The 24136-nt window shown below is 47.8% G+C and overlaps 2 protein-coding genes across 9 annotated transcripts in view; both read right to left on the bottom strand.

Moving 5' to 3' along the window:
- Positions 1–12104, bottom strand: part of LOC309653776 (NUT family member 2G-like) — a 128260-nt gene extending 116156 nt beyond the window's left edge. The window contains exons 1-2 of the mRNA XM_082478561.1: positions 11338–12104; positions 8729–8819 (exon numbers count right to left, since the gene is read on the bottom strand). Of these exons, the coding sequence (XP_082334687.1) occupies positions 8729–8759 (31 nt within the window). The 5' untranslated portion in view covers positions 8760–8819; positions 11338–12104. The remainder of the gene's footprint in view (positions 1–8728; positions 8820–11337) is intronic.
- A 671-nt stretch (positions 12105–12775) lies between these two features.
- Positions 12776–22066, bottom strand: LOC309653777 (cyclin-dependent kinase 20-like). Of its 8 annotated transcripts, none has more exons than XM_082478566.1 (8): positions 21665–22065; positions 21200–21313; positions 18896–19084; positions 18529–18650; positions 18276–18338; positions 17417–17540; positions 16815–16970; positions 12776–13328 (listed from the first exon to the last, which is right to left on the bottom strand). In XM_082478566.1, exons 1-8 carry the CDS (start codon positions 21737–21739, stop codon positions 13311–13313), a joined length of 861 nt encoding a protein of 286 aa, XP_082334692.1. In that variant the 5' UTR covers positions 21740–22065; the 3' UTR covers positions 12776–13310. The 8 variants fall into 8 exon arrangements, with proteins under 8 accessions (XP_082334692.1, XP_082334688.1, XP_082334689.1 ...); XM_082478562.1 differs by lacking the exon at positions 12776–13328 and adding an exon at positions 14343–15340 and having other exon boundaries at positions 21665–22066; XM_082478563.1 differs by lacking the exon at positions 12776–13328 and adding an exon at positions 14343–15093.
- Positions 22067–24136: the final 2070 nt, after the last annotated feature.

The raw sequence follows: 24136 nt of genomic DNA, 5'->3' as shown, positions 1-24136 counted from the left end.
CCTGCAGCTCAGATTTCTCATCTGTACAATGGGGCTCCCACTCCTCACCTCACAAGTTGGCTGTGATGGTTAAAGAGAATAAAGGCAAAGGGCCTCGCTAAGACTGAGGACATAGCAGCATCTGGTCACTTCTCATCCTGGCCCCCTCCTGGACAGCTCACCTCTTGCAGATCCCAGGCACACACGGTGCCATCTGACGACACGGTGCACGCCACGGACTTCTCCCGCCCATCAAACCAGTACTCTTTGGTTGAGATGTAGGCCAGCTCATCTATCTCTCCTGAAAGAGAACACAGACTTGCCTTAAGCACACACATGGATGCCTGGCATGTGAACATTCAACTTGGTGAAGGGGAGGCAGGCAATTCATTCCTCTTCTCTCTCAGGAGCATGACAGGTGCTGATTCTGGGGACAGTGGTGGACAGAAAGAGCTGGGACTTCAGACTTACAATTTGGGTATCATGCCCAGGACTGCCTACCACCCACCAGCCATGTTACTGTGAACAACAGTTACAACATCCTTATCTCTTAGTTTCTGTTTCTTTCTACTCTGAAATAGATGTAATGATCTCTGTGAGGATCAAATGATAACACAGGTATAGAACATAGCAGGGTATGTCCTCATTATGTGGCATTTTCCAACTAATTGGCTGAAAAACCAAATCCCTAGAGATCTGACCAGGGAAAGAGTGGGAATGCACAGAGTTACCACCTTCCCCACCCCGTACCTTTGTGCCCAGCAATGTCTTTGCGGATAAAGTCCTTCTCTGGCCACCCAGATTCCATTCGGAACTCCAGCTCGGATCAGCAGAGATAGTACTGTTTCCATGTCTGTGTGCCCAGGGTCGTCTGGGAGGCTTTACAGGAGGACCAGCGTCTCAGACACAGCTGCCTGAAACAAAGACCCACAGTCCCAGGCAGAAAAGGAGTCATTAGAAGGTGTTTTGTCATCAATAGGCCTAGCTTTGATTCCCAGCTTCACCATCTACTAGCTTGGACAACTCACTTTGCCTATGTAGGTCTCAGTTTCCTCCACTGTTAAATGGGGATAATGATATGACACTGAACGAGTGCTCACCACGTGTCAGGAATAGGTGCTTTTCGTGTTTCCAGTCAAACTATATAACAACCCCATAAGGTAGGTCCTCATCTCCATTTTAGACATGAGAGAGAGGTTAAACAACTAACCCAGGGTCATGCAGCCTCGGTCATGCAACTGGAACTCAAGAGTCTGCATTTTTTTGAAGCCGTCAACTATTGTTGAACTATTTCTCCCTTCAATTTTGTCAGCCCTTCATGCATTTTGTTGCTTTGTTATTAGGTCCATTTACATTTATAATTTTTAGATCTTCTTGATGGATTGATCTGTTTATTATTATAAAATATCCTTCTTTGTCCCTAGTAACACTTTTTGTCTTAAAGTCTGTTTTGTCTGATATTAGCATAGTCATTCTAGCTCTCTCTTGGTTGCTGTTTGCATGGTATATGTTTCCATTCTATTATTTTCAACCTGTATCTTTGAATCTAAAGTGTGTCTATTGTAGACAGCATATACTTGGATATTTTTAATCCCTTCTGCCAATCTCTGCCTTTTCATTGGAGTGTTTAATCCATATATATTTAATACAACTACTGATAAGATAGGATTTACATGTCATTTTGCTTATTTCTATGCATTTTTCCTTCTATTCCTCTATTACTGCCTTCTTTTGTATTAAGTATTTTCTTGTGTCCTATTGCCTTGTCATTTCTTCAACTGTATATTCTTTTAGTTCTTAGTGGTTGCCTTGGGGATTACTGGATAAAAATCTTAATTTATGACAATCTAGTTTTGATTAATATCAACTTAATAGTATCAAAAAACTTAGCTCCTGTGTAGCTCCATTTTATGCCCCTCTCATTCATGCTGTTATTGTCATACAGATTACATCTTCATACGTTATGTACCCAATGGAGAGTCACAATTATTGTTTTATGCAGTTGTCCTTTAAATCACATAGGAAAAAAGGAGTTACAAACAAAAGAATTCATTTATGTTGCCTTTTATATACACCCATATGGTTACTTTACTGGTGCTACTTCTTCACGTGGATTCAAGTTCCTGTCTAATGTCCTTTCATATCAATCTGAAAGACTCTCTTTAGTATTTTTTGTAGGGCAAGTCTGCTAGCAACAAATCCTCAGAGCTTTTGTTAATCTGGGAATGTCTTAATTTTCTCCTTCATTTTGCTAGATATAGAATTATTTATTTATTTATTTGTTTATTTATTTATAATCAGTCATCAATTTTATACACATCAGTGTATACATGTCAATCCCAATCGCCCAATTCAGCACACCACCATCCCCACCCCACCGTGGTTTTCCCCCCTTGGTGTCCGCACGTTTGTTCACTACATCTGTGTCTCAACTTCTGCCCTGCAAACCAGTTCATCTGTACCATTTTTCTAGGTTCCACATACATGCGTTAATATACGATATTTGTTTTTCTCTTTCTGACTTACTTCACTCTATATGACAGTCTCTAGATCCATCCACGTCTCAACAAATGACTCAATTTCATTCCTTTTTATGGCTGAGTAATATTCCATTGTATATATGTACCACAACTTCTTTATCCATTTGTCTGTTGATGGGCATTTAGGTTGGTTCCATGACCTAGCTATTGTAAATAGTGCTGCAATGAACATTGGGGTGCATGTGTCTTTTCGAATTACGGTTTTCTCTGGGTATATGCCCAGTAGTGGGATTGCTGGATCATATGGTAATTCTATTTTTAGTTTTTTAAGGAACCTCCATATTGTTCTCCATAGTGGCTGCATCAATTTACATTCCCACCAACAGTGCAAGAGGGTTCCCTTTTCTCCACACCCTCTCCAGCATTTGTTGTTTGTAGATTTTCTGATGATGCCCATTCTAACTGGTGTGAGGTGATACCTCATTGTAGTTTTGATTTGCATTTCTCTAATAATTAGTGATGTTGAGCAGCTTTTCATGTGCTTCTTGGCCATCTGTATGTCTTTGGATAAATGTCTATTTAGGTCTTCTGCCCATTTTTCGATTGGGTTGTTTGTTTCTTTAATATTGAGCTGAATGAGCTGTTTATATATTTTGGAGATTAACCCTTTGTCCGTTGATTCGTTTGCAAATATTTTCTCCCATTCTGAGGGTTGTCTTTTCGTCTTGTTTATGGTTTCCTTTTTTGTGCAAAAAAAAAAACGGAGCGGGAGGAATCAGACTCCCTGACTTCAGAATATACTACAAAGCTACAGTAATCAAGACAATATGGTACTGGCACAAAAACAGAAACATAGATCAATGGAACAAGATAGAAAGCCCAAAGATAAACCCAGGCACCTATGGTCAACTAATCTATGACAAAGGAGGCAAAGATATACAATGGAGAAAAGACAGTCTCTTCAATAAGTGGTGCCAGGAAAACTGGACAGCTACATGTAAAAGAAGGAAATTAGAATACTCCCTAACACCATACACAAAAATAAACTCAAAATGGATTCGAGACCTAAATGTAAGACCGGACACTATAAAACTCTTAGAGGAAAACATAGGAAGAACACTCTTTGACATAAATCACAGCAAGATCTTTTTTGATCCACCTCCTAGAGTAATGGAAATAAAAACAAAAATAAACAAATGGGACCTAATGAAACTTCAAAGCTTTTGCACAGCAAAGGATATAGAATTCTTGATGACAATCTTTTTCTTCCCACACCTTCAACAAATCAGCCCACTCCTTTTTGGGCTCCATGGTTTTTTATGAGAAATCAACCGTTACTCTCATTGGGGTTGTCCCATACATGATGAGTTGATTCTCTCTTGATGCTTTCAAGATTCTGTCTTTGGCTTTCAAGTTGGATTATAATGTGTCTCGACATGGAACTCTTTTGACTTTATCCTACTGGCAGCTCACTGAGCTTCTGGATGTGTAAGTTAACATTTTTCATCAAATTTGGGAAGTTTTCAGTCATATCTTTAAATACTTTCTACTTTCTTTCTCCTCTCATCTGGAACTCCCTATTATCTGTTGCTTGCATGCTTGATGGTGTCCCACAGGTCTCTTAGGCACTATTCATTTTTCTTCATCTTTAGCTTCATTGCATTCCTCAGACTGGATAATCTCAACTGACCTATATTCCGGTTTACTGATTCTTTCTTCTGCCTGCTCAAATCTGCTCTTGAATTTTTAATTTGATATTGTACTTTCCTACTCCATAATTTCTGTTTAGTTTTTTTTTATATAATTTCTCTTTATTAATATTCTCTATTAAATGAGACACTGTTCTCATACGTCCCTTCAGTTCTTTTCACGTGGTTTCCTCTAGTTCTTTGCACATACTAAAATAGTTGATTTAAAGTCTTTGTCTAGTAGGTCTGATGCCTGCGCTTCCTTGGGGACAGTCTTTATTGTTTGCTTTGTTTCCTGCATACTAGCGACACTTTATTTCTTTGCATGACTTATAACTTCTGTTGAAAACTGAACATTTTAAATAACATAATGTAGAACTCTGGAAATCTGATTCCACCCCACCCCCGGTTTGTTATTATTGCCGTTATTATTTTTTGTTTGTTTAGTGAAGTAACTGAAAAGTTTCTGAAGTAACTCTGAAAGTCTGTATTCTTTGTTATGTAGGGCCACTTATGTCTCTGCTCAGTTAAATTAATGTGCAGTAATGAGAGGACAGAGATTTCCTAAATTTCTGGAACCACTAAGTTTCCTAGTCATTGCCAAAGGCTCTATGTGCAGGTTGGGGCATGTGTGCAACACTCAGCCAGGCAGTTGACTTCTCTGCCTTAGTCTTCACTTCCTGCTTCCACAGAACCTCAAGGTTAACCAGAGGTAAAAGTTTAGAGCCCTTTTATATCTTCCCTGAGTTAGCACACAGCCCTGCACAAGCACTTGGCCTTCTAGATTCCTAGGAATGTGTTGGAGCTTTCCAAAACCCCTAAGGACATCACATTCCCAGCTTTTCCTTTTAAACTCTTTGGTTAGCCTATTGTTTCCTTAACTATCATTCATCAACTCTGATTAAAGACTAATTAAAAAGTTAATCAATTCTCTTCAGTTGTTTTGACAAATGCCCCAAGGTAAAGGTTTTTCACATTGGATGAACACCAAGCAAGGTAAAATAAAGACAGCTTACACGTGAGCTCTTCCAGGAAACACCAGACAGCTCGAACAATGACAATTCTCTGGGAATAAGGCTTTGAAGAATCTCTCATCCCATTCTTACCCTTCCAGTGACTGCGGCTCCTGCTTTCACTGTGATTGTGAACTGTTGGTATTCAAGGCTAACACAAAGCTGGAAGGTTGTTATGGGAACAGGGCAAGTGAACACTTGCTGCTCTTACTGAGAATAAGCCATTTTTTTCTTGAATAAACATTTCCCAGACTACTGTAAGTCTCTGGTTAATTTCCAGAGTTCTGTAAAAGTTGATTTTGACAATTTATGCCAGTTTTCTCATTGCTTTTACGGAGGAGAAAATTTTCAGAAGTCATTAATCCACCATTTTCCAAGAGTCTGCATCCTTAACTTGTATGTATCAGTAACTACTGTCAATTCTATGATAGCAACTCGCTTATAAGGTTGTTGAAGATAAAACATTAGCTCATCCACACTATGGAGAATACTGAATCCCCACCTAGTCTGTGGACCCCAAAGTGAGTGAGACATGGTCCTTGCCCTATGAGTACTCGCAGCTGGTGGTTAGGAGGATAAGTAAAACTAAAATTCTGGAGAGAAATGCTAAGTTTCAGAAGGGGCAGCCTATGGTGCCATGGGAGTAAAACACAAGGAGAGTGAACATCTGGGAGAGGATTAGGGAGGCCCCATGGACAAAGGCTTTCAAAATTTACAGTCACCAGAGTTGATACAGCATCAGAGGACTCCAGTCATATCTCACAGAGGAGAAAAATGAGGCTGGGTGGGAAATAAGTAGCTCACAGCCCATGGTCCCAATAAGTACAACGCAAAGAGTTTCTCTCCATTCAAAGCCTGTACACTCACCGAGCACCTATGTGTCAGGCTCTGTACTAGGCACCAGTGACCTTCTAACACACTGTGAAGGATCCAGTGCTTATGTTGGATATGGGTTTTCCTGTACCCTCTGAAACACTGTTCCTTCTACCAGAAGTAGCATACTCACAGCCTGCAGGCAGAATGGGCATCCAGATTACCTTGTCTGGCCTGCATAGGATTGGCCTATGTGAACTAGCTGCCAATACTTAAAAATCGAGAGATTTCACATACTAATTAGGTAAAAGAAGAAAATCTAACTATACTGAAATCAAATTCTCACCTGGAAAAACTTATCTGGGGCCACACAGAACAGTACTCTTCAGACAAGAATGAGCTTTCAGGGAATTCCCTGGTGGTCCAGTGGTTAGGACTCTGCGCTTTCACTGCTGAGGGCCTGGGTTCTATCCCTGGTCGGGGAGCTAGGATCCTGCAAGCCGCATGGCACAGCCGAAAAAAAAAAAAAAAGAATGAGCATTCAGCTCCACCGTGGCCTTCACCATCCCTTTTATCTCTTGGACTAAGAGGCTGAGTATCAGCTGCCTCACATCATCATTCTTATGTTGTTGATTTTCTTTTAGTTGAAATAATCAGAAAGGGAAATTTCTTGTACCCATATCTCAACCTAAACAGTGTGAAAATAAAAGCTAGACTAAGAAGATAATGTGGTTTAAGAAAAAGGGGGGATAACATTTCTTTGTGGAAGTGAAGTTTATTTCTACATATTTAAGGCCATTATACATCAAACCATAAGTAGGAACCATGACCAATATTCAGAAGAAATAACACCAAGTGATTTGACCAAAAAAAGGGCAGACTGTCAACAAGGCTAAAGTGTGCACATGAGTAAAGTATGAGAAATACAAGCCTCTGAAATACAAGGATGTATCAAGTGAAAAAACACCATGGCACCAAAACCTTTCAGATAGCAATTAACAGCAAAACAATCTACTGTACACAAACAAAAAAAAAAATATTTGTACCTTAAACAAAAGCAAATATTTGCAATTTTCCTTTTAACCAAAAATCTAACACATAGTGTGTTAAAGAGATGGCAGAATTTAAAAGGTCATGAAGCATTTTAAAGAAGTAACTTGAAGTGTTTTAAATTAGAATTATAGAGTACATATTAAAAACATATGACCGGTTAACCATGTTCATTTACTGTGTCTGTAAGAGTTCCTATGGGCCTGGAGAGTTTTGGGGCCTAGTACCCATGACAGGTACAACATTAGAAATGACACGTGCATGTGACAATGCTCCTGGAATGCTGTTGCAGTTGTCCCAGTTCCAGAAACATAAACCCAGTGTTTTTTATATGAACATAGGTCAAGGATACCATCCCAAAGAATGACTGTATGCTAAAAAGAGTTTAGCACCAAAAACTATAAAATAGTAATGAACCGAAAACCCATTCGTGACTTGGCTTGCAGACAGCTGAAGAATCTGCTTGAGGAACCTGGAGGTACACACAATATGGTAACACATGCATACATGTGGGGGTTAGGTGATAAGCTGCACAAGAGATTTTTTGAACTGCTGAAAGAAATATATTACTTATGTTACTCAAAGGGAAATTCCTACCCCAGCTTATCAGTAAAGATGAGAACAAAGACTAGGGTTTAAGGTTGGCATCCTACCCATTTCAACTGTGAGAATTGCCCTCCAAGGGCTTCCACAAATAGTTACACCAATCTATGAGTCAACTCATTTATTTCTAGTGACACAGTGTCTTTGAGAATCACATTTGGCAAGACATTCTCTTGTCCACTTATCTACAGAGAAATCAATTTCCAGAATTGAATGTTCTATCTAGAGTACATCCCCCAAATTGTAGAGATAAAGACTGAAATCCAATAAAAGTTCCCTTACTTCAAAATTGACTAGAGATTAACATCATTTTTCTAATTAATATTATTAGCAATAAAAATACTGAATAAAAAGCAACAAACAGAACAGTGCTGTATGATACTGAAAAATAAATATGGCAAGGTTGGCATTCCACAATTCTCAAATATATCAATTCACAGTTATTCTAAAAATAAAAACCATCAAGCAAAGATTCCCTCCATGTTTGGAGGAAACTACATGTGAACAGTTGTTTTCCATCACGAAAGACTAAAACTAAATATAGCTCCTAGTTGATAGTCAAGGCTATGTAGTCTGTCCTATATTCTGCAAGAGACAGAAGATCTGACACTTACCCCTTGGGACAAAAGAAAAGATGTCAGGTTCCAAAGGAGGAATGAACAGAAAAGAAAAATTTAATAATTTAATGATTAAAATATTTTTTATTTTCTACTTTTAATTTTTTGAATTTTATTTAAGTTCTCATATCAAACATGCTTATATAACTATGTTGTTACACCAAAGTTGAAATCAAATAAAAGTGGTTTATTTGTCTATTGATTTGTCTATCAGCCAGCTGCATTCAATTTGCTGTACATTTCTGCCCCTGAGTTTGGTACCCCCACCTACATCAACCTCCACTTGATTAACAAAATCGCTTATATTTCAATATACTATACTATACTACCTCACACCCCCAACTAGGGAGGAGTTTCCTGCTGGTAAGGGCTGTGGATTGTCCCTTCTTGTCTACTTAACAGAAACGCAGTGAGTGCTGAAAAGTACACCCCTCTCTCCTTTGAGGGATACTCTCCTGAGCAGGCCTGGCTCTTCCTCCACTCACCTCCACAGTTCCTTGGTCCTTGAAGCCTCATTCCAGACCTAGAAGAGTATCTGGTCAGTCAACATGCAATTAGTGCCTAGCCTGCCAGGCCCTGTGGAGGGGACAGAGAGCTAAATGAGACCCAGTGCTTGCACTCAAGAACACTCACCCTGGGGAGTTACAGACAAATTCAGACCATCAAATAAAACACACCAAATAATGAATGACAAAGGAGAGAATGACCAACTCAGTTGGAGCCAAGGGGTTCAGAAGTAACTACTGATCAACTCCTGAAGGATGAGTAGTTATCCTCTAAGAAAACGGCTGAAGCATGTCAGGGAGAGAAAGATCCGCTTGGGCAAAGATTCAGAAGTATGAAAAAGATGATGAGTAAGTTGCCTTAATCAGAACATAGAGAAAGGAGCTGAAGACAGGCTTAGACCAACTCTTGGAAGTCAGAAGGGCAAAAACAGTGAGAAGTCACTTGAGAACTGTGAATGGAAGAGTGGCAAGTCAAACTGTGTTTTAGGCTGCTATGAGAAGGAAGGACTTGGAGACTTCCCTGGTGGTCCAATGGTTAAGAATCCGCCTTCCAATGCAGGGGGCATGGGTTGGATACCTGGTCGAGGAACTAAGATCCCACATGCTGGGGCAACTAAGCCCATGCACGCTCTAGAGCCCATGCGCCACAACTAGAGAGCCCGTGCACTGCAACGAAAGATCCCACGTGCCACAACAAAGATCCCGTGTGCCGCAACTAAGACCCGATGCAGCAAAATAAATAAACAAATATTAAAAAAAAAAAAAAAAAGACTCTGAGCTTCCACTGTAGGGGGCACGGGTTGGATCCCTGGTTGGGGAACTAAGATCCTGTAAGCCACGTGGTAGGGCCAATTGAATAAAAAAGAGAGAGAGAAGGAAAGACTGGAAACGAGGGCAGAGCAGCAGGACCCATAAGAAAGTTGCTGCAATGGAGTAAATTAAGGCTCTGGCTAAAGGGATGTCCCAGAGATGCCAAGGTGCAGGAACAGAACTGCTACCTGGGGAGGGCACACAGGCCGTATTCCCACAAACTGCTCTCTGCAGAAGTATCTGGAAGAGGCTCAGGTGGCCCTGGGAAGGGATCACAGTACCCTGCCTCCCCCTCTCTCAGGCCCACACCTGCATCCTGGAACTTCTTGGCCTCTCCAGCTGGGCCACCCTGGGTTCTGGAGCCTACACAGCTTCAGTAGAAACCACTCTGGAGCTTTCTGTGGCCCAGACCTACTGAGGGTCCCAGCCAGATACGTGGCTTTCCAGGCCCTGGCAGAAATAACAACCACCCTGTCTGAGCCCAGGTTCCTACTTCCACAGCCCTCACTCACCCGAGATCAAAGTTTCTCAGTCCTTAAGAAATCTTTTTGGCTAGTAGGAATGTAAAGTTGATACTTTGCAATAATCAAACCAGGTAAGAAGATTTCCGCATTCTTTTTTTCTATAGTTCCCAGTTCAAAACCCAACTGAGATGTTCTTACTTCCCTAACATAAAATTATAATATGTAATATAACCTGCAAAATGGGTGTTACCCGCCTTGGAGAATGCCTCTGTTAGATGCTGATCTTCATGATGACACTGTGAGGCAGGGTTTATTGACCTCATTTTACCTAACAGGGAAACCAGAACCTGGAGAAGTTGCTGCTATCAAAGGGTAAAAGGCACCTCCCTTTCAAAATCTGCTGGGAGACTACCTGGGCGACCTCAGCCAATGCACTCTCGGCACGATACTCACTTTCCCTATTGGTAAAAATGGGGATAGCAACCCAGTATTTTACTTGATACATTTAAGTTATAATTACACAATTCAGGTAAGGGTCTGTTTATTAATCTTTCTGTAAAATGATATAATAATGTATTTTAAAAGTAAAGAAATTCATTTACTCAACAAACATTTACTTAGAGTACACTAAATATCAAGCCATACGCTGAGTGTATACACACAGTGATCATACAGTGGTTATACACACAGTGATGCAAGAGACAAAAGAATGAGTCTAGTGGGGGTGGGGGGGAAGCAAACATTTAACAAGCACAGTATGTGATCATTTAGTCACAGTTGTGCTGAGTAAGAGCACAGAGGAGGAAGAGCTCGGAGCACAACAGGGGCAGAAGCGCAGATCAGACTAACGCACCAAACAGGCACTTAGGGAGCACAGCCAGTACAGGAACTCGACTGGCTGGGAAGGGACAGGCGGAGCCCGCAGGAGGTGCCACTCACAGGGAGGGCACGGCTTTCCAGGCAGGCCCCAGAAGGGGAATTCCAGAATATTCCAGAAGAGGTGGGATCCCTAGGCCAATCTTAGGGGTGAACCCTGTTCACAGGTGCCCAGTGCAAGCCAACCGCACAGGGGCTCTGGACACACCGACAGACGGAGGAACAGAGGGATAAGAGGTTTCCACAGCAACCCCTTCATAGGTCGCCGAGGTCGCCACCCCGGGGGCCAAGAGCGTCCTCTGCAGATTGCGGATTCAGGGCCGTCCGACGCTCCCTCCCAGATTTGGGAAACGGAGGCTCCGAGGGGACGGGCCGACCATGGACACGCCAGTGACCAGGAGCCCAGCCCTGCCTACCGCCTGGGACAGGACGCGCTACCTTATCCACCTGGGCGACGCAGAGCATGTCTCGGCCTTCCAAGAAGGAGAAGACGTGCAGCAGCTCGGGCAAACCCATCTGCGGCTCCACGGCGCCAGCCCCCATGGTTGCCTGGGTCGGGCTACGCCTTCGCTGCGCTTCCGCCCCCGCAGGCCGAGCCCCGCCCGCTCGCTTCATCCTCTCCCAGCCTCCGCGCTTCCGTTCGGAACACCCACTTCTACTAATCCGCTCACCGGCCCTGCTTCTACTTGGCCTTAGACTGGCTTCTAACCCTTGTCCTGACATTCGCTGAGACCCTCGCCCACCCCCTTATACTGACATTCATCCTCGTTCTGACCTTCGCCCTGACCCTCACGCGGGACCCTGTGGTGCCCCTGAACCCAGCACCTCCCGAGCCCTTGCCCTGGTGCTGGCCCTTATCCAGACCTTGACCCTCTTCCTCAACCTCGCCCTAATCATCACCCTTGATTTCATTAGCATCTGACATCTACCACACTCCTGTCCCTACCCTCACCTGACCCTGACTCACCCTAATACACACCTTCATCCTGAGCTTTGCCCTAGCCCCGACCCTGGCCTTCACAATCACCTTCAGAATGATCCTCAGCCTCCGTCTTACACTGGCACTGGCCCTTGCCCAAGCCCTGGCTCTAACCTGGTACTTCCCTCATCATGGCCCCTGCCCGGGCTCTCACCCTACCTAGCCTTAGCCCCAACCCTGGACCTCACCCTGGTTTTGGTCGTGGCCCTGGCCAAGATCAGATCAGAGTTAGTGTAAGAGTGAAGGTCATGATCAAGCTCAATGTCAGAGCAGCCAGGGTCACAGTCAGGATGAGGGTAAGATCAGAGACAGAGTGATGAAGATCAGAATCAGCGTGAGGGTGAGTGTCCAGTTCAAGGTAAAATTCTATGTCAGGTTAAGGATCAAGATAAGACAATGGTCAGGGTCATGGTGTCAGAATCAGGTTCAAGGACAAGATCACTATGAGGGAAATTTTAGATCCAGGGTTAGGTTCAAGATCAAGTTCAAGATCAGTGTGAGAGCCAAGGTTAGGATCAGGTTGAGGCTCCATTCGAGAGGATCAGTGAGAGGATGAATGTCAGGATTAGGATGATGGTTATTGTCAGGGTGAAAGTAAGATTGAAAGTTGGATTCAAGTTGACAGTGGATGTCCAGTTCCGTGTAGGATTCAGGGTCAAGGTGAGGGTGAGGTTGATGTTCAGGATTAGAGTCAGTGTCAGGTTCAGGGTCAAGATCAATGTGAGGTAGTGTCAGGGTCAGGGTGAACATGATGTTCATTGTGAAGGTCAAGGTCAATTAAAAGTCAAGGTGGGTCCCTTTTCTATTGCTGCTGGAAGGAATTAAGTCCTCCTCCTCCAACTCTCCCTCCCCCCAACCCCCATTACATTGGCCCAATCTGCATAATCCAGGACACTCTTTCCATCTCAAAGTCTGTACGCTTTAATCACATTTGCAAAGTCCCTTTTGTGTGTAAGGCAATGTATTCATAGGTTAGGACATGGGCATCTTTGGTGGGGGGGGGGACATTATTCTGCTTACCACAGAGGGTCAGAGTTTGGTTTATAGTCAAAATCAAGTTCAAGGTTAAGTTTCAAAGTGAGGATGGGTCAAGATGAAGGTGACGATCAGGCTGAGGACGAGTCATCATAATAATGAAAGTCAGTGTCAGTGTGAAGTTCAATTCAGGGTCAGGGTCTAGATTAGGTTCAAGGTCATGATGGGATTAGGGTGTCAATGGTGACAGCCAAGTGTGAGTCCATGTTCTGTGTGAGGCTCAGCATTAGGATGAGGACCCAGGTCAGGATGAAGTTGAGGTCTAGGTCAAGATGAGGGTCAGGATCAGGATCATGGTCAGGCTTGGTGTGCAGACTAGTTTCAGCTTGAGTGTACAGTGTAGTTCAGCATCAAGGTGCAAGTTCAAGGGCAGGGTGTGTCAGTATGATGGTCCTTGTCAAGGTGAGGATTCAGTCTAGGGGCAGAGTGAAGTTGAGGGTCAGAATCAGATTGAAGGTGGTGAGTATCTCATTTATCACAGTATTCACAATCAGTGTGAGAGAAGCTGTCATTGTCAAAGATAAGTCAAGCTCAGGACAAGTGTCAGGGACATGTTAACGGTCAGGATCAGGATCATAATGAGCATCAAGGTAAGAGGAATGTCAATTAGAGACCCAGGGTTAAGGTTAAGATGAGAGCCAAGTTCATGGACAAGGTTTAGTTCTAGGTCAAACGGGGTCAGAGTTTGGGTGAGGGTCAGAGTCAATGCCAAGATCAAAGCCAGGCATGGGTGGGGAAGGGGCTGGCAAAGAATTGAGTGAGGGTGAGAGTCAGTGTATATGTCAGGGTCAGGGTGATAGGATCAGGTTAAGTGTAAGGTTTAAGGTAAAGGTGAGGGTCAATGTCAGGGTGGAGTAAGCGTTAGAGTCTTTGTGAGTGGAACTGGCTGAGGGTCAGTGGTCAGGGTTTGGGTACAGACTTGCGTTCATACGAAGGTGAGAGACACCAGAAATTGAGCTAGACTGAAGCTTAGAGTCTACAGATGTGGCTGGACAAACAGGCAGAGGCCAGATCCTTAAAACATCTTTAAAGACATATGGGACACTCAGACTCTTCCCTGAAAGCAACAACTAGAGTTTACTGTGCTTTGCCCTCTAAGAGCTTGGAGAGCAGTGACTGTGGCACTGTTAGTCACCTCTGTGACTGCAGTGCTTACAGAATTTTAGCCACATGAGCACAAAATGAATATTTTAAGAATACAAGATTGCTAAGAATAAGTTTCTCTGACTTCTCTGTTTTTATCTATCTGTGAACCAATACCACATTGCTTATTTATTACAGCCCTATGATAGTCTTGGTATCTGATAGGGCAAGTCCTTTCATCATTTTTTGCCTTTTCTTCTGCTTCTGCCTCCTCTTAACCCTTTCATTTCCGCATATATTTTAGAATTGGCTTACCAAATTATTTAATAAGAAAAACAAGAGCCAGTTCAGATTGTATTGGGATTTACTGAATTAACAAATGAGTTCCAGGAATGTCTGTCTTCTTATTTGCCCAGTATCTCTGAGTAAAGAGGAGGCCCATGTGGTCCAGGCTCACCCGTATCCTGAGGGTGATGTTGGTAAACCAGCTTAAGGTGTGGAGGGTCACTTATTGGGTCCCCAACTTGAGCCATTCCTGGGTCCTGATTTCTGCCAACTCACCTCCAAAAGGGAGCTCTGTCACATGAAGCACCTAGCAATCCCCCAAGACTAAAGTCGCCATGAATGGGGCCACTTTCCCAGTGACCACAGAGAAGCAAGGGCCAGGGGATGATGCTACCTCAGCCACTTCCCTCAGCTGGAAAGGAAGAGGGGCATACATCACGTAGAACTACCGGGCGTTTTTATAATAAATCTCAAAAGTGAACTAGTGTTTAATGTCTCTGAGAACAAAATCAAACCAAACTTTCCTTCCCACTTGGATTTCCGACATGAGGACATCCTACACTCAGCGCTCCCCCAAATGGCTCTACCAGGACTGTCCCTGACCAGGAAGGCAGCAACTAGAGAACCAGCCCCATGGCAGGCATGGCAGCGGAACTCACTGCCTCCTTCTGATGGATCTGTTACCAGCAACAGATGGGAGGCCGACAGCACAGGCCGAGGGTCCCCTCTGCTGAGGCTGGATGGCCTGGCCAGGAGCAGGACCACTGTGGTCGAATCAGGCCGGAGCAGAAGAACAAGAGGCCTGGCTTGTCCTGGGGAGGGAAGGGGGCGACACGCCTGTGGGGCCTGGCCCAACGTCTCAGCCCTCCAGGATGAAGGGCCGAATCAGCTCCGGGTTCAACAGTGACTCCTCGAGAGGCCGGTCCACGTGGAGGTCATGGACGTGGGGGGGGTCCTGGGAGGGGCCTTGAGGGCAGGTCCCCCTGGGCGCTGAGGAATTGGCAGCTCCGAGGGGTGGGCAGGCAGGGGAGCTGTGAAGAAGTACTGGTGCAGGAAGGCCTGAGGGTAGCAAGCAAGGGGCAGCAAAAGGAAACTGGTCACTTCCCCGTCCCAGCTTCAGCCACTTCCCTCCGAGGAGGAGATGTGAACATTGCCCTGGAGAGGATTTTGCCTTCATCTGCTCATCGTTCAGGTGACTCCAACACCTCGGAGTGCTCACTGTTTGAGCACTGCTCCAGAGACAGGAGATGCAGCGGTAAACAGAACAAAGAGCTCTGCCTTCAAGTTTTCCACATAGTGAGGAGTGGGGGTAATAAACACGATAAAGAAGTAAGACAAACAGGGCATCAAATGATTAGTGATGTGGGAAAGAGAAAGTATGAGGGGGGGATGAGGAATACTGGAGGGTCTGCAGGCCTGAAGAATGGTGAAGGGAGGCCCCTGGGAGGTGGCGCTCAAGCAGAGACCTGAAAGGTGAATGAGTGAGGCCTAGGGACAGAAATGCACAGACCCCCAGGACATGGAGAAGCCCTGGGGCCCGAGGGGAGTGAGCAAGGGGAATGGGAGTTGGCAGAGTCACAGAGGTGATGGCCCCAAATGTGTGATGGCTGTGGGCCACTAGGACCTGGCTTCTCCTCTGAGGGAGCCCCAGGAGGGCCCTGCAGGCGAGGATGCGACAGCCTACCTGGACAAGGTCCCTCTCTCTGCCACGTGGAGGAAAGACTAAATGGGCAGGAGAAGCAGATTCTGGGAGGCAATGGGGGCGGGGGGGCGCTTAGAATGGGGGCAGCAGCAGGGGGCTGAGAGGTGGTCAGTTGGCCTCAGTACACTCTGAAGGTGCTGCTGACATGGGAACTCGCCAGGGGCATGTGTAAACACACACTGCTAGTGCCGAGGGCAGGGAGCGGAGGCTGCCATGAGGCCAGATGGACAGATACACCCGACAGAGGCCCTCACACCATCAGCCATCAGCCCATGGTCCTCCCCTCCTCCCCTGCCTTCTAGCCACGACCCATCCCTCCTGGGTCCTCCTCTCCAGGCCTCTGCTCATCATTTCTCTTGGGAAAACAGCTCCCCATGCTTAAACCTGCCCTTCTCCAGGAAGCCTTGCATGACCCCAAAGTCAGTCCCAACATCCCTCCCCTCAGCTCCCACAGACTGACGGCCCTGCCTCACCACAGGGTGGAGACCCCACAGGCACAAGCCACGTCTGTTCACTCTGGATCAGGGTCCAGGACAGTGCTCAGCACGTGCCAGATGCTAGTAAATTCTTGTTGAAGGAATGAAGGGACGAAGAAGTGAGTCACCAATAACCCAAGACTCGCTCTTCTGCGACGTGTGCATGCCCTTCTAATGGGCCACCCCTGGCCACCTGCCCTCTAGGGTCCACTCAGGAGAGGCACACCTGCCCTGCACCCTCCTAACCCTGGCTCCAGGGGTTCTGGTCCCAGCCCATCACAGGTTCTGAGAATCTCAACCTGCCTAGTCAAAAGGACACGGACGAGGAGGGTCAGGGCAACGGGTGTCACCCTACCTGGGAGGCTGCAATGCGCTGGCGTGGAGGGTAGAGGAGGAAATGCCCCAGCAGGTCCAAGGCCTGGGGAGAGGCATCGGGCAGCACCTCCTCCAGGGGCACGGGAGCCTGCTCCTTGAAGGAGATCTTGTTGTAGTCAGGCAGGTCCTTGATCTCCTGGAGGAGAAGGGGGTCCATCAGGGCCGGCACCCACCCCGCCAGCCCCCTTAAGGTGTCAGTTCTCGCTCCCTGTCACCTACCTGCTCCCATTCACTCATCACTCCCCCATCCATGCACCCCTGCTCACATGTCACTCATGACATCACGTGCTCACTCAGTCCTTCAGTGCTTCCTCCACATCTCAGGCGCCTGCTCCATGCCCAGCTCGGTTTGGATGCGTGTGTGCTGGGGACGGGTGGGAAGGGATAGGGCTTGGGCCCTGGCCCTCGCACCTCCAGCAGGGCAGGGGAGGAGGAGACCCCACGCTGGGCCAGGACCGAGGTCCGGCAAGTCAAGGAGGCATGGGGCCACGAGAGAGAAGGTGCGGGGCAGGGGAGTCACTAGCTATTGGGGTAATAGAAGCCACCCGCCCCCACCCCTTCCCACTGTAGGCCCCTGCAAACCGGCCAGACTTGAGGACTGGGGGCGCCCAAGATTCGAAGCACACAGCAAAGCTGTTCAATGTCATTCTCCCCTGGGAAAAGGGGGGACCCGTTCAACAGCTCCCCCAGGATGCAGCCAACAGCCCTGCAGATACAGAACCCAAACAACTCAGAGATCTCACACCATGGAAACAGATCCCCCCACACCACCACCCACACCTCACACTGTGGTCAAGATACCCACAAAGTAGCCTTCAGGCTTCATAGCTAAGGATACAGATCCCCAAACAGTCAAAGACTTCAAGCCTAGAACACAGAGCATATCCCCCTCTTTAAACAGCTCTCAGGCCTCAACTCTGGAACACACATCAACCCCTCAACAGTTCTGAGACTTCTCAGAGCCTCACATTCTGGGACACACTGCCACCTCCTCCCATTCTGGGGCAGACTCCAAAACGGCCCCCAAATCTCAAACTCTTAGGCATATACAAACCATCCTACCCCAAATAAAGGTTCAGGGCCTTCATATCCAGGGACCCAGGCCTCTAGATAACTCAGGAACATTGCATCCTGGGATATCACCCCCTGCATAGCAGCTTAGACGCCCCATGCCTCGGACCACCTCCCCAACCTCAGCCCAGAAGCTTCCTACTGGGACAACCACTCTGATCCCACTTGACCCCTCCCAGCTCAAAACTGTCATGGGGAGGAACACTGATCCCAAACTCCTCAGAGATACTCTAACCAGGGGAGACACCCCCATGGCAACCTAGAGCTCACAGCAGGAAAACCCCCAAATGGCTTAGAGACCTCAATGCCCAGGAGGAAAAGGTGACCCAATGACCCACACTCCCCCTTGCCCAGCCCATAGGCGTCTCACCACAGGTCGACACCCTGATCATACTGGCGGGCACCATACAGGAGCTCAGGGGCTCGGTACCACCTGTGAGAGGAGGGCAGGTGGTCACAGCCAGGTCACCGGTCTGTCAGGAAGCTGCCTCGGAAGGTCATCCTGGCCCCCACACCAGCCCCAAGAGCACTGTTTGGACAGAAGGTCCAGAAGCATCTCTTCGCAGCAGGAGGGTTGGGGCCTGTCTATTGCCAGGTCCTGCTTGGGAACTGGTCCTCCCTACCTGGTGGCCACCTGGTGCGTGTAGAGACGGCTGCCATCTGGGGAAAAGACCCGGGCCAGGCCAAAGCCCGCTATCTTGAGCTGGCCCGAGGCACTGATAAGCAGGTTGGCTGGTTTCAGGTCCTGAGAGCACCTGAAGAGGCATCAGTCCCTCCAGAGCCCCCACAGGACCTCGGGACAGGAGGGCTTGGCAGGCTGGGCACCCAGGTCAGCGCAAGACCCGACCTCCTCCAGGGCCCCAGCCCTGGCCTCCTACCCATAGGCCCTGCCACCTCTGTCCCTTTTCTAACCATACCTTTCATCAAGGGCTGGCCTACCCACAGCCCAGCCACCCCCCCGGTCCCACCCCAGCCCATGCTGGAACTGACCCGATGTACAATGTTGTTGGCATGGCAGAAAGGGACCCCCTTGAGCAGCATCTGCAGGTAGCTCTTGACCTGCGCCTGGGTCAGCGGCCTCTGGGCGTGGCGCACCACCTCAGCCAGATCTGACAGCATGAACTCGAAGGCCAGCACGAAGCCTGCGCCATGCGGGAACACGGCCTTCAGCTGTACCACCTGCAAGCGGGGCATCCCGTCAGCCGCCAGACTCACATGGCTCAGACTCTCTCTGGGACCCTCAGCCCTTGCACCAACAGAGGACCAGGCAGGCAGAGATGGTGGCATGAGATCTGAGCTCAGAATCAGGGAGCTTGGTGATCTCTTGCTTCCCTCTCCCAGGAGAAGGCAAGTCCCTACTCTAATGCTCCAGTAAACACTCAGGGAAAAGGAGGTCTAAGAAAGGCGACTTAGGGCAGTGTCTGGTCCCCCACCCAGCCCACGAACTGGAAAATCACCTGGAAACACACACACACACAGGTGATCACAACTCCCAGCACTGGGAGAGCAGGAGACATGTCACATATACTTCCTGAGGGCCCACGAGGTCACAAGGGCAGGCTGCACAGTAGTGAACAGGAGCAAGGGCTGGTGGGTCCCGAAGGACTTGAAGGAGTTCAGGGGACAAATGACTGACAAATGACCAAACAACAAACGTATAGGGTATTCTGATGAAGATTCTGATGAAGAAAGAAGAGGAGGCATCTGGGAAGGAGCTCTGGGCCAGGGGACAGCAAACACAAGGCCCGGAGGCAAGAACAGGAAGGAGGCTGCTCTGTTCTGCACTCCTGGAGCCTAGACAGTGCTTATCACGGGCGAGACACTTAAGAAGTTGTGAATGAAAAAAGAGGCTGGAGCGGGGTGGAAGCAGATGGTGACAGTTCTTTCAGAGTGAAGAGAAGCCTCTGGAGCTTTTCAAGCCAGGGAGTGGATGATTTCATGTACATTTTTTGACTGTGGAGTGGAGGCAGTGGCCGGGGGGCGGGGGGGCAGGGGAGCCTGCTGTAGTTGTTCTGATGAGAGGTGAGGATGGCCTGGGCCAGGGTAAGATCTGGAGTGTTTTGAACGTAGACTCTTCAGGCCTGCTGATGCACAGGACATGGGACCGTATCACCAGCTTCCTATGGGCCCTCCACCTCTCCCACACACAAGCTGTCAGCAAAGCCCTTTTACTTTCCTCAAAAAACAAGAATGGCCATATTGCTGTTTTTCTGATGTTGAGGGTAGTAGACACTCATTTTACAGATTGGGACAAACAAATACATTCAGATAATACCCAAAATTATAATGAAAAAAACAGCAAAAGAAAAATCCTATCACCTACAGTCAACCTTAGGAGTCTATTCCACCAGACTTTACAAGAGACATGGCACACACAGGCATGTATTCGTATATATATACAAAATATTTTCATACAAAACCAAGATGACACACACAGTTTTATAACATGCTTGTGTCACCCAATATATCAAGGACATCTCCAGAGAATAAGAAACAAGTCAGAGTATCACCCACCCTTAGGTGGGTGGACCTACCCTTGTCACTCCCTGGGAAGTTAAGCACATCCTCTACTCAGGACATGGACAAGAGAGAATACCACAAAGAGAATGAAACTGGGTGTGTGAGGTGTCTCTCCTCGTGTGCCCACAGCCCCTCCCAGGCCTGTCACAGCACAAACCACGCCAGATGGGCGCTGTAGCCTTTGGCCATCTCCCCTACCACACTTCAGTTCTCAAGAGCAGGGTAGGGGCTGGTTTCTGTGTTGCCAGTAGCCAGTAGAGGGTAGAGTCTATGGGAGGCCCCAGTGTTAAACCGTCCTGATTCTGCGATCAGACCTGGGCCAAAGCCTCCACAGACAAGCGGAACAAGCTGAGCACCGGTAAGCTGGTGGCTGCGCCTCCTCCCCTGGCCTGAGATAGGGAGGGCCTGAGCGTGCCTTGCGGAGCAGAGGACGAAACTCAGAAGGACAATATACATAAAGCAGTCAACCTGGCATGCAGAACATAACAGGAGCTCAATAGGTGGCAATTATCATTATCATCAGAAATCACCAAGTGTTTTGAGAAAAAAGGAATAAGTTAGTGAATGAGCGAACGAGTACGCGAAGAAATAAGCGAGTGAACGACAGGGAATGAATGAGTGAAGTAACTGTGTGAATGAGGGTGAACAACAAGTGGAGAAAAAAGGGAGTGAGTGAGGGGTGAGGAAGCAAATGAGTGAACAGAGTGACTGCAGGACCTCGGAGTGAGTGGAGGAGGGCGGGAACCAGCACCTCAGAACACCAGCCCCACTCACATACTGACTGTCCTCGATCTCCTGCAAGGCCTTGATCTCCCGCAGGGCCTGGTTGGGGATGCCATCCTCCAGCCGCCGCAGGGCCACCTTCTTGAGGGCAACGATCTCTCCAGTCTGTTTGGGACAGGACGCAGACACTGCAGGCCCATCCCCGGCTGGAAAAGGGGATGCGACGCCGAGGCCTGAGGCCCTCGTTGGGGTGGGACGCGCCCCCCACCCCGGGCTGGAGGGAAATCAGGGCCAGCAGGCGCAGCGCTGAGCAAGCAGCTCAGAGACATCCACGCCACGCTCCTAGGGGGCACTCGCCTGAAGAAAGCACCGCTGGTTGCTGGACGCCCTCCACTCAAGAGAGCAAAGGAGGCGGGAGCACGCCACGAAAAGCTGCGGGGAGGCAGGAGCCCAAGCGTGGGTCGGGACAACGGGTAGATCTCAATGGAACCGAAGGAGGAAGGGCTGGGTGCTCACCTCCACGTGCTTGGCCTTGAAGACGATGCCGTGCGCGCCCTCCCCAATGCGGCCCAGGATGCAGTACTGCTCCATAGCCCTCTGCCAGACACCCGGACCCTCTGCAATCACAGCCCCTCCCCGGCACCCGTACCTTTCCGCATTAGCCCGCCCTGCCTCCCGCGCCCAGATGCGGCTGCCTAGCAACGGCGTAGGAAAGAGCGCAGAGGCCGGGAGGCCGAAGGCAGCTACAGGCGGCGTCCAGGCCTGTCTGCGCCTTCCCCTAGGCCCTCGCCATCACGCCTCAGTGCGCTTCATTCGGCGGGAATCACCCGTGCGCAGACCGTGCCAGCAGGAGCGAGAGCCACCGCCGACCCCTCGCGGCACTGCCGGGCGTCACGTGACGAGTGACGCCTGGTTACGCAGAGGGGCGGGGGCATGCAGCCAAGGAGCAAGGCGGAACAGCCTTGGCAGCGGGCTATATAGGCGGGAGGGTGGAGCCGCTCTCCGGGGTGGAGGCGGGGCACTCAGCGAGGCAGGCGGGGCACTCAGCGGGGCGAGCGGGGGCACGGGGCGGGGCCGCACAGCCGGGGGCGGGACCGCGGCGCCGAGGGCATGGCCAAAAGGTGACGGGGCGGGGCCGGCTACTATGGCAGGCCAGGGTACCCTCGCCCCCATACCTAGAGGTGCAAGCTTCCACCTGTGAGAACCTACAGGTGCCATTTCCACCTATGAGCCCCAAAGCCAATGATGATTGAAGCGAGACGGGTTCGGGTCTGCATTGTGGAGGGAGCGTCAGTTGGCAACATGTAAAGACAACGTTTAAAGAGTAAAAAGTCTGACCCAGAAAGTCCATGTCTAAGGGCTTCTCATGAGGAAACATTTGGAGGCATTTGCAGCCTGAGTGATTTTTAAGAAGTTCATGCCATGAAAGGATGTTGACAAAAAACACAATTAGCTTTTTAAACTTCTGAAAAGGTGCTCAATCTCATACACAATGAGATAAATGTAAAACAATCTACAATTTTCCATCTTTGGGATAGCTAAAGATCTCAGATCTAACAGTCCATTTAATCTTGGAGAGGCAGCAGTGAGTGGTGGCATGAATCAAGATCTTAATTCCGTGCCCAGGAATTGAACCTGGGTAGCCTAGATGAAAACCAGGAATCCTAACCACCACCCCTTGGCTCTTGCCCCCTGTGAAAAATGCATTTCTCATGGAGGCAAAACTGTAAAAACAGGTACAAAGTTTATTAATAGAGACACAGCACAACAACAACAAGTGGGAGAGCACACAGAGAAACAGTTTGTTTAGTTAAGATAGAAGCAAGGCAGAGATGCACACCTGGAGACAAAGGGTGTGGGTGTCCTCCCTAATGAGGAGGAGCACAGTAAAGAGGAGGTTAAGTCATTTATATAGGGCAGTTCTTCTGGGTCTTTGTGTACCTTTGGCCAATTATCTGGTTTCCTTTTCCACACCTGACCTGCCCTAGGACCCTCCCCAACGTGCATGTGCAACTTTTTTCCAAGATGGATTACAGCCCAGAGGCCTATGGGATGACCTTAGCATCACATATTATGGGGTGGTGCCCCCTCCCTTTTGACTCCCAACGAGCCTTTCTGCACATGTGCCCCAAGGGTGGGAAATGTATGACCCCTTGATCTTTTCACAGGGTTTAGTCCCACTCTGTCCCTGCCATAAAAATGTCCAGTGTCCAGTTATTTACCCTATTTCTGTTGCTGGTTTTTATACTGAGGTACACATCTCAAAATATAGACAGGAGTCCAGTCATAAATACGTAGTCCTGGAGCCCATTTATCTCTTGCTTCAGGAAATGTAAACAGGGGGCTGGTTATGAATGTCCGGCCTGGAGCACAACTTCTTTTCACCACAGGAAGGGCAAACAGGAGGCCAGCTGTAAATGTCTAGCCTGGAGCCCCTCTATCTCCTGCCTCACATTGGCCATGCTGTGGGAAAACAGGAGCTTTCATATATTGCTGAAGCATTGGCACTGCTAATCAAATTACATCTGCATATCCCCTTGGACCCAGCAAGGTCTCTTCTAGAAGTACCTCCAACAGATATATTGCACACAGCGAAATGACATGTTCAAAGTTATTCATTGAAGCATAGTTTGAATAGCAAAAGATTAGAAACACCATAGATGCCAATCAATAGGAGACTGTCTAAATTCTGATACACCCATCAAATGAAAAATTATGCTCACTACCTTAAAAATGAACAAGGATGCTTTTTTATTACAATAATAGGAAAATTTCTAAGATGTATTGTTAAGTTAGAAAGGCAAGATGAAGAACAGAGCATATACAGTACCGCTAGCCGTGTAAAAAGAAAAGAAGAAAAGAATATAAAGAATGAATTTTTGTGCATTACAGGATATCTGGAAAATACTCAAGATTTCATGACTGTGCTTACCTGGTGAAGGGACTGGGAGGGTTGTGGACAGGGTAGGAGGCAAATGTTTCACTGGG

Source organism: Balaenoptera physalus (assembly GCF_965194825.1).
Source record: "Balaenoptera physalus genome assembly, contig: HAP1_SCAFFOLD_1154, whole genome shotgun sequence".
NCBI classification, from domain to species: domain Eukaryota; kingdom Metazoa; phylum Chordata; class Mammalia; order Artiodactyla; family Balaenopteridae; genus Balaenoptera; species Balaenoptera physalus.
This window is presented reverse-complemented; position numbering and strand designations above follow the sequence as displayed.